This window comes from Silurus meridionalis, chromosome 3 (assembly GCF_014805685.1).
Source record: "Silurus meridionalis isolate SWU-2019-XX chromosome 3, ASM1480568v1, whole genome shotgun sequence".
NCBI classification, from domain to species: domain Eukaryota; kingdom Metazoa; phylum Chordata; class Actinopteri; order Siluriformes; family Siluridae; genus Silurus; species Silurus meridionalis.
In genome coordinates this window covers 8,428,108-8,441,840 of record NC_060886.1, presented here as the reverse complement: position 1 = coordinate 8,441,840, position 13,733 = coordinate 8,428,108, and the positions used below count along the sequence as shown (strand labels likewise).

General features: G+C 40.5%; 1 protein-coding gene across 1 annotated transcript in view; it reads left to right on the top strand.

The window, feature by feature from the left end:
* The first annotated feature begins 2,416 nt into the window (after nucleotides 1-2,416).
* Nucleotides 2,417-13,733, top strand: part of plekhm3 (pleckstrin homology domain containing, family M, member 3) — a 41,093-nt gene continuing 29,776 nt past the window's right edge. The window contains 5 exon segments of the mRNA XM_046845245.1: nucleotides 2,417-2,567; nucleotides 4,379-4,626; nucleotides 4,857-5,651; nucleotides 9,930-10,573; nucleotides 10,575-10,878. Of these exon segments, the coding sequence (XP_046701201.1) occupies nucleotides 5,201-5,651; nucleotides 9,930-10,573; nucleotides 10,575-10,878 (1,399 nt within the window). The 5' untranslated portion in view covers nucleotides 2,417-2,567; nucleotides 4,379-4,626; nucleotides 4,857-5,200.

Sequence of the window (13,733 nt, the reverse complement as noted above, 5' to 3'; positions counted from 1 at the left end):
AAAATTATGGATTTCATTGACTTTTGAATTGAATTTTCATTTCGGTGCATCCCTAAAATATTATCGTTGGTGTGGCCCTCTGAAGGAATGCCAAAAGTCCCACTAAGTAACATGCATAGTAAAAGAAAAACACTATTGTAAATTATTATATTTTTGTTTGTGGACTTGTTTAAACTAAGAGTTTGTGTGTGTGAGACAGTGCACACAATGTTCATTGTTGAAAATGACTGTCCTGTGGTCTTAGAACTGTAGGAGTCAATTTCTGTCATTATGTTGGTGTGTGACATTTACAATAAATCTGGCTGAGCAGAGGTGTGTGTGTGTGTGTGTGTGTGTGTGTGTGTGTGTGTGTGTGTGTGTGTGTGTGTGTGTGTGTGTGTGTGTAAGAGGAAGGGATGGGTGATGTTCATGTGTGCCCATGTGTATGATGTGGCTCTTTGTGGGAACACAGTGAAAAATGTGGCTCTCGGTCTCTGACTGGTTGGCCACCCTGGTCTACTGTCTCTGTCTACTCTGTCTGTCTGTCTTCTCTGTCTGTCTGTCTGTCTTCTCTGTCTGTCTGTCTGTCTACTCTGTCTGTCTACTCTGTCTACTATGTCTGTCTGTCTACTCTGTCTGCTCCAGGGGCACCTACAATGACTGAGTCTGTGCTCTGACCCCAGCTTCCTAACAAGCTGGAATGCTTGAAAACTTTGGAAATTTTCCCACTGTGGGACAAATGAAAGTTTCAGAGAAGAGAAATGGTATAATATTAGGGAAGGCCTACATATGACTGTGATAGTCAGGTTCCCATAAAATTCTTTTTTTTTTTTCGTTTATTATTTCACTGTATTCAACACTGTATTTGGTGTAGCTATTGATAACATCATGATTTACAACATTTTATTATGCTTTTTAAAGGTTATGACTACATATTTAGTATATAAAGCAGAGGACCCATTAAAAGCAGGAAAACATCTCTCTCGTCCACTTCTCTGTTGTAGTTTAAAGCATTACATGTTGACATTTATTTTTAAGCCAAGCATTAAAGTGACGCTAAAACAAAATGACCAGATGTCGGTGGCATGGTAAGGCAGCAGGTTGCGTTCACAATGCAGAGCTTTGAGGTTCCTGGTTTATACGTTTTTATTTATTTTTTTATAAAACTGCAGGTCAATTAATGTTAATAAAAACGAATGAACGATAATATTGACCTTAAATAAGTGATAAATAACTCTTGAATAACATATAAATAGGAACTTTAATATTGAGTTTTATTTAGTGATGATCCGCTGTGGCGACCCCTAATGGGAGCAGCCGAAAGAAAAAGAAGATGATTTAGTGAAAAGATCATTTTCTTTTCTATTAAAATTGTTTTGTATTGCATATAGACTCAGGCTGATTGGAGATCAGTGGGCATCATGTTACTTTTAGAGATTTTTATTTAGTTTCTTAGTTCAAACATCTCGCTCTAAACATAGTTAAATACTCTTCATTTTAAATGCAGAGGTTACTGTGCCTGTAATATGTAATAATTTGATGTTCACTGAATAAAAGAAAATTGACCCTCACTCTGCAATTTATTTTTTATTTATATATGTATATGTATATGTGTGTATATAATATTATATATAAAAATATTTTTATCACATAATCTTGAGGACCCCCTTAAGTCTATTTCTGACTTGTCATGGGGGGTCCCTAATGCCTAATGGGGGCTTATGAGCCCCCCTCAATTCGATTACACATACACAGTGCTCGAATATATATATATATATATATATATATATATATATATATATATATATATATATATATATATATATATATATATATATATAATGAGAAGGAAATCTTCTCATAACCCCCCACACACACACACACACACACACACACACACACACACACACAATTATACCAGGTATATTTATGTTAATGTAATATTGTATCAGTTGAATGATTATAGTTCCAGTGTTGCACCAGGACAGTTGATAATAATATATAATATACATAATTGCATATCTCTCTGCTGTTTAAATTAAAGCTTCACATATTACAAGCATCTACTATGTACCTGGAAGTGGTTGCTCACTGGTTAAGATGTTGGACTTCTCAGTGGAAGATTGACCTTTGAAGGACCACCAAGCTGCATTATATTTGCATTATAATCGGGATTACATTATAATCGGGATATTTTCTTTTCTTTTACCCATACAGCTAGAAATCTAGTGTTTTGCATTATATTTGCTGCAAGGTTATTAACTGATGCAAAGTTATAACAGTCAATGCAAATAGTATTGCATCAACCCTCAGCAGGTTGCCGTTGGCGTACGGTGGAAAGCACCTCGCTATCCAACCTCTGTTTGATCAAAGCTTGGTCTGATGGGAAAGCTCCTGATCAAAAAATAAATAAAATGTATAACCTTTATTTTGCAGGACGTCTTCATGCCAGTCCGGCAGGGTGATGAACCAAGAGTTTTGAATTCAGGAATTTACTTGCAGGCATCAGACTAAGCATAAAGATGCAGATTATTGAAGTTCCTATGATGTGTCCAATTTAAACACTTGGGTTGGATTTACTTTATACGGTAATAAGGCAAAAATAAGTGTGCACCTGATTTTTATATTTATATGTGGTTCTTTCTCAAACTGTTCCCACAAAGTTAAAAGCACACACATGTATAGGATGATTTTATATGCTTTAGCATTCAAATTTTCTTCCGATTGAGCTAAAAGCCCTGAGCGTTTTCCAGCATGATAATGTCCCTGTACACAAAGTGAGATCCATTTACTTTTACAGCATTTGGCAGATGTCCTTATGCAAAGCGACTTAGAAATATCAAGGCTCTATTAGGGTTGCAAGGATGCGTTAAATGTCCGGAAACTTGGGAACCTCATCTGGGGAATTTTGGAAATATTCCAAGTTGGAAACTTAACAGAAATTTATGAGAATGAATTAGAAATTTGGGGAAGTTTATATAAACTGAATCATACACAAACATTTAGTTTGGTCATTCAAAAATTTTTCCTTTTGACTTTGATTGAATTGTTAGCATAATTTTGTTGCACAATATCTTACACACAGCACAAGGAATTTTTAAACATCACTGTATGTAATATTTATATAGTTTACGTGAATACACGCCAAGATGGACATTTTTTTTTTACATTATTTTGTAAAGAAATAATGCATGTTCTGTTATGGAGGATTGTACAGTGCATGTAAGGCGCAACTGCGCAACTGTAATTGTATTTTATCTTGTTGTTTTAACCAAAAATTATCCTGCAAGATTTATTTTTTTAAGTACATTTAAGTTCCCAGTTTATTCCCAATAATTCCCATTTATTCCCATGGAAAGTTTCCAGTCTTGAAAATTCCTAGAATTTTACAATACTAGTTTCTGTTAATCAGTATGTTCTAATTCTGGTTCCTTAGGACTTGGACTAATGTACCTCTTAAATGAAGTGCTAATTTAAGAGGTATATTGCATGAAGAATAAAATAAATCTGTCTTTCTTGTATCATAAGAGATGTTGGGATTATTGGAACAGTGGTAGAGGATGAAGGGAGTGTGGTACATGAACATTAGTGTTTTCCATTTGATGCAGGCAGCAACAGGAAGCCTGTGGAGGGAACGTAGCAGTGGGGTGGTGTGAAAGAACTTGGGGAGGTTGAAAGCATATTTTACCAAAGGTTGGATGGAAGAAGCTTGAGTGCCTGACCTCAATCCCACAGAACACCTTTGAGGTGCACTAACTGCACCCCAGTTCTCTTTCGGTGCCTGACCTCAGTAATGCTCTTGTGGCTGAATGGTTCATACAAGCACATGTTGTTGTAACTGTTCAGTGTCCACAAATGTTTCACCATTTAGTGTAGGCATCCATCAATTAATTATTGTCCAAAACACCAGACTGTAAATACACAGACAATTTGAGTAGAGCTTTACTCTGCCTTTAACTGTGATGAGTAGGACTATGTGCTGTGTGAAAGCTAAAAATGGAACGTGCCTCAGCATCACTACAGGAGACTTCAGTGCCAGCATCAATACATCATCCCTGACGATACATCCTGACAGTTTTGTGGCAGCAAATGTGTCTCAGGCTTGTCAAATGCTGGTAATGTGCTGTCACAACCGATCGACTGCAGCCGAGATGTGATTTGGCCGAGGCTTATTTCGCAGCCAATAAGACTGCCCCTGCTTTATGTCTCGCTTTGTTAAACCCAAAGATTCATTGTTCAGGTTTAGGGTCCTGCAAATGGTTTCTTGGCTAGAGGATCACGTTACAGTTTCCGTTTAAATCTGAGCTCAGTATAAATGCAGAAACTCTTGTGCTGCAGCAGACTCCTGTGCTCATCCCTTATCCATTAATCCATCCCTCTTTCTCACACACCCCCCCAGGGATGCTGAATGTGCTGTTCCGGCATTGGCCAGAGGTGATGTAATACCCTCTAAATAATGCATGGCCTTAAGAAAGTGAAAGACCATGAGCCAGAATGCACAGGCAGAGGAAATCGATGTCAGTGTGAGAGCGAGGGAAACCTGCAAGAATCTGGGAAGAAGAGAGCATCACAAGAAAGGAAATAGCAACTGACAGTGAAGAACCTCATCCCAGTACAACAAGATGATCTGACCATCTCCAAACCCAGGTAAAGTGCTTCTTCTGCTTGTTTTACAGATGATAACCAAAGCAAGTGAAGTGACTAAACCAGGCCGGGATGCTGACTCTCGAGTGAGTGAGTCAGGAAATGTTGATTCATACAGTATCAATTGCAGTTGTATTATAACATCTTAGATAAGACCTTGATGAGGTGTGAGGTAAGTTGTATATTTACCAGCTGGAGAGTCTAATTCTTTTGTCTGATTTCTTTTGATGCAGAATGTTGAAACCTTGGGTGGACCATTGCTCCTTGTACCACATTTCAGTCCCTTTTATTGAGATACCTCTGCCTCCTGATTTGAGTGCATGCAACACCTAGAATAAACCATGCCGAGATAGGATTTAACCATACTTAGCGACCGCTTAGCTTAAAACAACAGAAACGACAAGCCATGGCTTGTTAACAGTGTCTGGAAGGGAGTCCAGCCTTCAAGGAAAAACACATTTTGCCAGACGACTTCTTGAGCTTAGACAGCAGATGGTTAATTGTTGTGGCCTTGAGGCCAGTGGAATCCATCTGTCTTTCCAAAGTTTTTTCTCTATTCCATAAAAGTGTTGATGCGATGGAAGGCTCTGAGGTTGAGGACATCAGTCCAGCCCTTGAGGTGACCGAGGACTACCTGCACTGCTTTGACAGTAATCAAGAAGCTGGACAAGTTTGCCCTCCCAAACTGAAAGGGGTGTCAACTCTGGACAAGTTGAACTGTAGTGGGGTTTGGGGCTTGCTGACTGGAGAACAGCCTGAGATATCGTCTCACAACCTTGCCTGGGCTGAACAAACCTCCTTTAGTGTACTCGGCCTAAAGAATGGAAAGAGGAACCGAGCCCGGTCTACGAACGATTTGGCCGCCCACGCCAAAGAGACCAACTCCACCGGGACCTCTGGTGGGGGCTTTAAACGAGGGCACAACAGATCACGATCAGACGTCAACTACCGGACATACACTGATAACGGTGTACCAGCCATCGACAAGAACATTCTTAAAAACATGGCGCTAAATGATCAAATGAAAGGTAAGGATTTCAATATGAATTTCATGACCCATCACTGTGGTATATTTACTTGCTCAGGTAAAACATGATGACCTACAGATTCTCATTCCTTTATTCATCTTGATTATCCCTTGTTATGATCCTCCCCTGTATTTATCGTCTCCCGCTACACACCTGTGTCTGCTCATGTCTGCAGTTGTGTTTACAGTCTCTCACCTGCTGCTCGTGACAATCGTTTGGCTACGTCTCCTTTTAATCAAAGAGCCAGGCATTAGATTGAGTAGAGGGTTGGGGCTGAGTTGATTAGATTTCATTAGCCGTATTACTGCAACAAGTGCCTGGATTTGGTCAGCGCGTGTTTGTTTGTTTGTCGCTGCGTTCATTTGTTTGGGCAAAGCGCGAATCTGAATTTGAAAGAGCTCCTCGACAAAGATGGTAATAGTAGGATAATGCAATTCTGCGACAAAACGGGCACAATGCTGTGAAAGAGTGGGTCCCAATTACCCCTGATATTAAGAGGATTAGCATACGAGTGAAAAGGCATTAGTCAGCATGAGGAATAGCCGAAACGCCAGCCCTGGACCATAGGGAATTCATGGAGACTCTCTTCCCCCCACCCCCACCAGTCCTTCTGACTGTTCTAGCCAGTCTTCATTAAGGTAATTGCAGAGCATGGGGCAGCTCAACACTGCTATAATCAACGTCACCTTTTCTTCGAGGTATCGCGTTGCCTTAATCCTGTGCTCAGTCATTCAAATCAAATTGATTAATTGCAGCCCTCAGACTAAACCCAGCGTTGTGCTTCGTTACACCTGCCCGCTAGTCCTTGTCACTTCTTATTCTAAATTCGACACGTGAATTATTGTTTGTGTGCGCCAAGGGGTTTGGAAAGAGAAGTAAGAAGTCGAATGAATGCTTATTTATTAGTAACTCAAAGCTGGAAAACATTTGCATAGCGTTCGTCAGCTTCTAATCTTGACGGATGTGCTGACAACAATAATAAGACAATCCACCATCTCCTTGCTTTCAGTTTTCTATCGGGTTTAGTTAACCGTAGCTCGTTTCCACTACTGTAATGAATCCTGGGTAAATGTTTACGGTAAATCTCTGTCAAAGCCAGTCTGTCTCGCAAGGGCTCACTTTTAGAGCAGTCTTATGCAAGGCTTAAACACGCCAAACCCCATCATGATCGGTTCGGAGTAACTTGAGTTGCCATGGCCATTAAATGTACCGCTGCCCTGGTATTCAAAAGATTATAATCCATATTTTCAGCTACCGTTTTTTTCATTGCAACATGTATAAGCACTGCTCTCATATAGTCTGATTACAGCCTTCGGAGATTGGCATTCGAAACGTTTCGACAGGGCTGCGGCTGTGTTGCTGGTTTTAACAGAAAGTCAGTTTTGATTGTAGGTTGTGCCCCATGATTGTTTGGTGTAGCGTGCCAATAAATTTGATCAGGCAGGACAAAGTCTACGTGATGGAAACACGATGAAGCAAACATCTCTAGCTCTACGGTGATGTGAGTTGCTTACACCAGGACATCAACATTGTCTTCAAGCTATTTTCTTTTATAGCTGTCTATAATATATTATAGTCCATTATCAAGATTAAGGTTTTCTATTTACTTCAAAATACACCAATCAGGCATAACGTTATTGCCTAATATTGTGTAGGACTGCCTTTTGCTTTTAAAACAGTTCTGACCCATCGAGCATTAACAGCATTAACGTCTTCAGCAAGTCGACCCTGCTAAATCGTCTTTAACTTTTCAGATGCTCTGACCCGGTCGTCTAGATGTCACAATTTGGTCCTCGTCAAACTCGCTCAAATCCTTACGCTTGCCCATTTTTCCTGCTTCTAACACGTCAACTTTGAGGACAAAATGTTCAGTTGCTGTCTAAGAAACACACACAGGGGAGGTGGGAGCTCAGTGGTTAGGGCATTGGACTTTGGATCGGAAGGTCACAGGTTCAAGCCCTAAAACTCTCCCCTGCTCAGTTGTAAGTCGCTCTGGATAAGGTCGTCTGCCAAAATGCCGCAAATAATAATGATATTTACTTCACCAGTCATAATGTTTTAATGTCATAATTAGGGATGCACGGAAATGAAAATTCTTGGCCGAAACCGAAAATCGAAAAAGAGGAAAGCAAGGCCGAAAACCGAAACACCGAAAGAAATTATGCCAATTATTATTACCATTGCATTTATGGCTATGACTGTGTACTAACCTTACTAAAATCAAGGCATTTCAATTGCATAAATTAATATTAAAGTTTCAAAGAATAAATCAATTACAAATTATGAAAATATTTATTTATAGCACATTGCAACAATGCACAGGATAAAATAAATTAAAATTCAAACTTAAATGCACTCATGTGTACATTAAATAATAATGTACAGTCCCTCTGGCCTGCTGAAAGGTTGTAAAATTAAATATGTTCTTTCATAAAAACAAAGTGCAACTGCTTAAAGATACAACAATATCACTGGGAAACTTCCTGCCTTTTCAAAAACGTCCGCCACAGACAGAGTGCGCGTGCTCGGAGGGTTTTGCTTTTCTGTGCCGTGTTTCTCTCATATTCAGCATAGCGATCGGGATGTTTGGTTTTCAGGTGATAAATTAAACCCGACGTGGAGAAAGTCTTTGCAGACGCACCTCCTCTTTAAATTTCGGCATTACATGTTTTTCAAATCGCTATCCGTGGGTCTTTTACAGATATGCTGAAATACGTCCACACCGCATACATGTTGCTTCAGACATGCACGTGCAGGCAGCGGTTTCTGTTTGCGTCATCACAACAAACTGTATTGGCTGTGTTGTTTCGGTGATCAAAGTCTTTCGGTCGAAAACCGAAAATGCACTTTTGGGCCATTTTCGGCCGAAAATTTTTGGTGGCCGAATATTCGGTGCATCCCTAGTCATAATGTCAATGTTATGTCTGCTCGGTGTATTATGAAATAATAAATGAGGGGAACCATGGTGACTTTTATTTTTAATGTAATACAGTTTGATATAATAGACAGACAGACAGATACAACTAAACTGTCATTGCATAGTACAGGTACACAGCAACGAAATGCAGTTTAGCATGTACCAGAAGTGCAAAAAGTAGCAATTGTGCAAAGAGACAAGTGCAGATAAATATGTAGTATATGTACAGCATGTAATATATATATGTATATATCAGCCAACAGCCTTTAATCAAGGTTGACTATTGGTCCTTTATAGGAAACCTCTCTCTTAGAGGTTGCAAGTTTATTCTTACTTAATCTTAAGTTAGTATGATTAATCATTGTTTCCGGTGCTGTTTTTTATATATATAAATATATAGTCCACTTACTGTGCATCACTCACATGGCACAGTAGTTCCTAACTGAGTCATGTCAGCATGCGCCACTTTTTCACTAGCCTTAAATTAATAATGACACTTACTCTGAATATGATCTTCAGTGCTCTTTTGAAGCTCTTTAAAATGAAGGAAGCACTCCAGTCTTCAGAAAGAAAAGAAAAGGCTAAAGCATGCCCCGTGCTTGGGAGTTATGGGATGTGAAATCACAGATATGACTTAAAAACATTTGGGAAATTGCCTCTATTTCATTTGACCTCTGGTAAGTTCCAGTATACTTAAACATGTAGAAGTGGTTCCAAACCCCCCCTCCCTCCAGGAAGTGTGTGGATGAAGGTTGCTGTGAATAGAGATAAAGAAGGAGAGAGGGAAAAAATGGGCTGGGAGCGGAAAGGCTGAAAAGGAGTGCCACAGATTAGGGGTCGCTCTCTGGCCGATTTGTTTGCACAGTAACCTTTCAAACAATGATATTTCTTCCTGATGAGGTCACAAGGAATGCTTGCGAAAAGACTTGCACAACGACTTGATAGACCAATGTGTGTGTTTGGAAACAGCATCCATTATTTGCCAACATAAGCATCCTACACTCTTTAACAGAGACATTTCTGTGAACGACTGAACCTGTCTGTGGGGATTTAGTTCCACAATTATGCCCCATGTTTAGCTGAACGAATGATTCTGTTATTTGCCATCAGCTGCTCAGGAACCTTTTAAGTTGGAGCTGATGCGACGCCAGTGTTATCGATGGAAATGATCAGCCGGGAAGATGCGGCTGTTGGGAAGGAAATAGGAGACAATAATGCTATGCGTTACTTAGTTACTTCGAATACTTCTTGTTTCAGTGCTTTCAAGAAAATGGTGCACTGTGTAGTGAATAGGAAAGCAGCAGTAATTATTATGTTTGTACATTTAGTAGTTGTTTCTTCACACTTTTCTTGTTTTCCAGGCAGTAAGGAGAGCACCACTACTCTGGTAAAACAGGGGATTTTGGAGCACAGGGAGGGCCCTTGGGGTCGCTGGAATACCTGCCATGTGGAGCTCACACCCTGCGAGCTGCGGATCTACAGCGTGGACAACAGTGGGAACAGGCAGCTGTGTACAGCCCTGTCACTGTCACACTGCCAGAGCGTGGGTGCACCTCAGCCTCAGGACGGCCACGTGCTGCAAGCACTTTTCTTCAACAGCACTCGGTTGCAGCTCCGTGCTTCCTGCCACTGGGAGGCTCTGGAGTGGCGTCGGCTCCTTTGGGAACGTGTCCTGGTTGCTCGTCCAGCTCATCGTCAGGGCGAACCGTCATCTGCTGCTTCTCCGAATCCCCACGACATGGATCCCACTGCGGTCTCTGTGCCAACAACTCGTCCACTGGTGCGTCCCAAGGCCTTGCCCTTATTCACCCAGCACTGTGCCGATGTGCTCAAAGTAGGCCTTCTGTACCAACTCAGTGACCTCAATAACTGGAGCGCCTTCACCTTTGTGCTCAGCCGCACCCAACTGCAGGCCTTCCAGACCGAAGGCCGAGGGCCAGTGTGTGAGCCCGTCCTGCGGTTCACTCTCGCTTCTTGCTTGGCCGTACAGCGGGATGAGACCGATGAAGGAGTCTGTGGTCGCCCAGGCCATCTTCCCAGATGAGGTGCTGCGTCTGCGGGCCGAAAGTGAGCCCCAGGCCCAGGACTGGGTGGAGGCCGTGCGTACAGCCGTCGCTGCCCAGAGACCTCAAGGAGAAAACAGCCGTATAGCGCCACCTGGAGTACTAATGAGGAGCAGGCCAGCTCGGGAACGTCGCCAAAGGGAGGCCCAGAGAGCTAAGCGTCAATCTGTTACAACAAGCTTCCTGAGCATTCTCACTTGTTTGGCTGTGGAGAAAGGCCTTACTGCTCAAAGCTTCAGATGTGCAGGCAAGTAGCATATACTCCATATGCAGCATTAAAGAATTTCTCTGCTATTTTATTTAATTCCAAATACCCTTTAATGTCTACTCATTGTATTTGTTTTGCTTTCAAACAGTTCTAAGTGAATGTTATCAGACATGTCTAAATACTAAGGATGTAACGGTACACAAAATTCACAGTTCGGTTCATACCGGTTTTAAGTCACGTTCGGATCAAATTTGGGGATTTGTAGGGAAGAAATGCAAAAAATTGCTTGTCGTTTCTTTTATAACCACAGTTTATTATTATTAACATTTGTGAACATCAACAGTTTACACTTTTAAACCAGTTTTAAATAAAATGCCTGCTTGGTTAAATAATATATAAAATAATATTTGTATAAAATTTAATATATTCAATTAAAATAGAATAAATCAAATGAACGCAATACAATAGAGTAATCGATTAAATTGGCACAAATTCAATTGATTAAAAAAGTTAAATCAACGGAAGTACTGATGCGTATATGTAAGTTTTACCTTTAATATTTAATTTTCTAAAGATATGTTCTTAATTGTTCCACTTATTTCAACAAATGTTTTCATTCCTTCTATTCCTAATTCATTCACTACATTGACTTTATCATTCATCATCACGATTTTCTCATTTTAAGAGAAATACATGAAGCTGAACATAAAAACGGATAAGAATCCGTATCACTAGCATTGCCGATGACCAGGAAGTGGCACCAATTTTGTGCAGAACAACACACTACAAATCATACTGTTATACATAGTGACACTGTGCTAACTCTTGTGCCTTATTTTTCACCTCTGGGATTGTTGTGTTGGTTTAATAATAATAAAATATGCGCTAAAAGTGTGAGGCGAAGACTAAACAAACTTGCGGTCCACCACTTAATAATTTTTGTGAGGAAACTCAGATTTTAACTGTGTTCCGCACATAAGAAAGATTGCATTCGGTACACAAAATACGTAACACCTCTACTGTATACAATTCTCTCTTCAAGTCTCCATGTTCACCTGCAAGAAATATCAACTTACAAATGTCACATCGACACAATCGATTGTTTTTTGCGTGACCTTTTTATGACAATTGTTTAGTTTTTTTTGTAAATTAGACGTCCAGTTTAGTAGCATTAAGTGCCATAGGGATTTAACTTTTAAGCTGCAATGTTTTCTAGAGATTTTTCCATTGTTTAATTCGGTGACATCACCAAGCGTCCTGCTCCTCAACTTTTGGTTAAGCCAGACCGCACAGAATCATTTTCTGTTACTCAAACAAACAAGCATCCATCTCACAAAGAGCCAGCGGTGAATCTTCAGTACCGGTCTGTAATTTGCAAATGGGCGCTATCCCCCAACCACTCCATGAGCTCTTTGTTTTTGTTTATGTTTTGCTTCATGACAACGTGGTATTATTCATAGTCGTATGTCGTCTGTCTGTGGTGGTGGTGACGGGGGTGGTGGTGCTGGTTTGCTTTGTTGTGGCCGCTTTAGAAGTTTAGGTAGACATAATGGTATTCAGCCCGGGCAGGTCTTTTGAACTTGTGATTTTCGAGAATAAAACGTAGCATAATGCAACATGTTCAGAATCAGGTGACATCTTCAACATACGGTTTGCGTAATTTAGCATCTCGAGGTAAAATTCTACCTCATGAAAAGGCTGTTTCAATCAAGTCTGCCACTGAAATTTTCTTTTGTGTTTGATACTGGAAGTTCTTGCTTTATTGAACTTGTTTTCTTTTTCGCTTTCTTTATTCAACTTTAGCACTTTGAGTTGTTGAATACCAGTTCTCTGCTTGCATACACAGATTTATACCTAGCGGGAAATTTTATAGTCGCTAATTCATTTAAAAAAATTTACATACATCTGGCAGGTGCTCTTATCCAGAGAGACTTACAGTTATCTAATTGATACACCTGTGCAGTTAGAGGTTAAGGGCCTTGCTCAAGGGCCCCAGCAGTGGCAGCTTGGTGGTGCTAGGATTTGAACTCTCAGCCTTCCAATCAGTAGTCCAACATCTTGACCACTGAGCTTCAACTTCTCACTACCTTTACTAACTCATCTGCTGACACTATTTTGCGAGGTACCCAAAGGCACACAGGTGCAGGGTCTGTTGAAGATCTCGTGTTTTCTCCCTTTTTTTTTTTTGACGATCTTAAATGCTTTATAAGTGCTACGAGCGACCTTCAAGTCAAAGTGGCAAGTCAAACATTGAACTTTACAGGTATAAAAGTGGATGCTAGTGTGGCGGTTCTACACGCAGTAGTAAGTGGCTAGTGTGCACTATCATTGACAGGAAACTGCATGTGGTGGTGAAGTTTCTTGTGAACGAAGACGTAAAACCCACTGATATCTACAGAAGACTTGAAGCACAGCACGATGATGAGACGCTCACTTGAGGTGGTAGTTCGCTGATGACGAAGTGAAGCCGGTTTGACTCGGACTTGAGTCGATATTCGAGTTGCCCAGGTGGAACTCTGTTTTGAATGTGGGATAACTATCATCCTTCCTTTTCTCTGAAAAAACACAAAATGCAGATGAAGCTGCTTACAGAATGTACCTTCTTACATCCTTCCATTTGTCTTTTTCCACCTCACCCCATTATCATTCTTTGTATCCATCCATCTCACCTGCTCGCTTTCTTTAAATGGGCGTTGGTTTTCTTTTGACGTGTCAGAGGATCTGCAGTTGTTTTACACTTTAATCACTTTTCCCTAAACAAATATCACTGGCCTCACAGGACCTTTAAGGAGGATTAGCTGGGAAGTTGTCATTGGGGGGGGTTAAAAGGACAGAGGCTGCAGTAGAAGAACGTAGGGTAGATGCAGTTTCAGCTCATAAATGCAGAACAATGG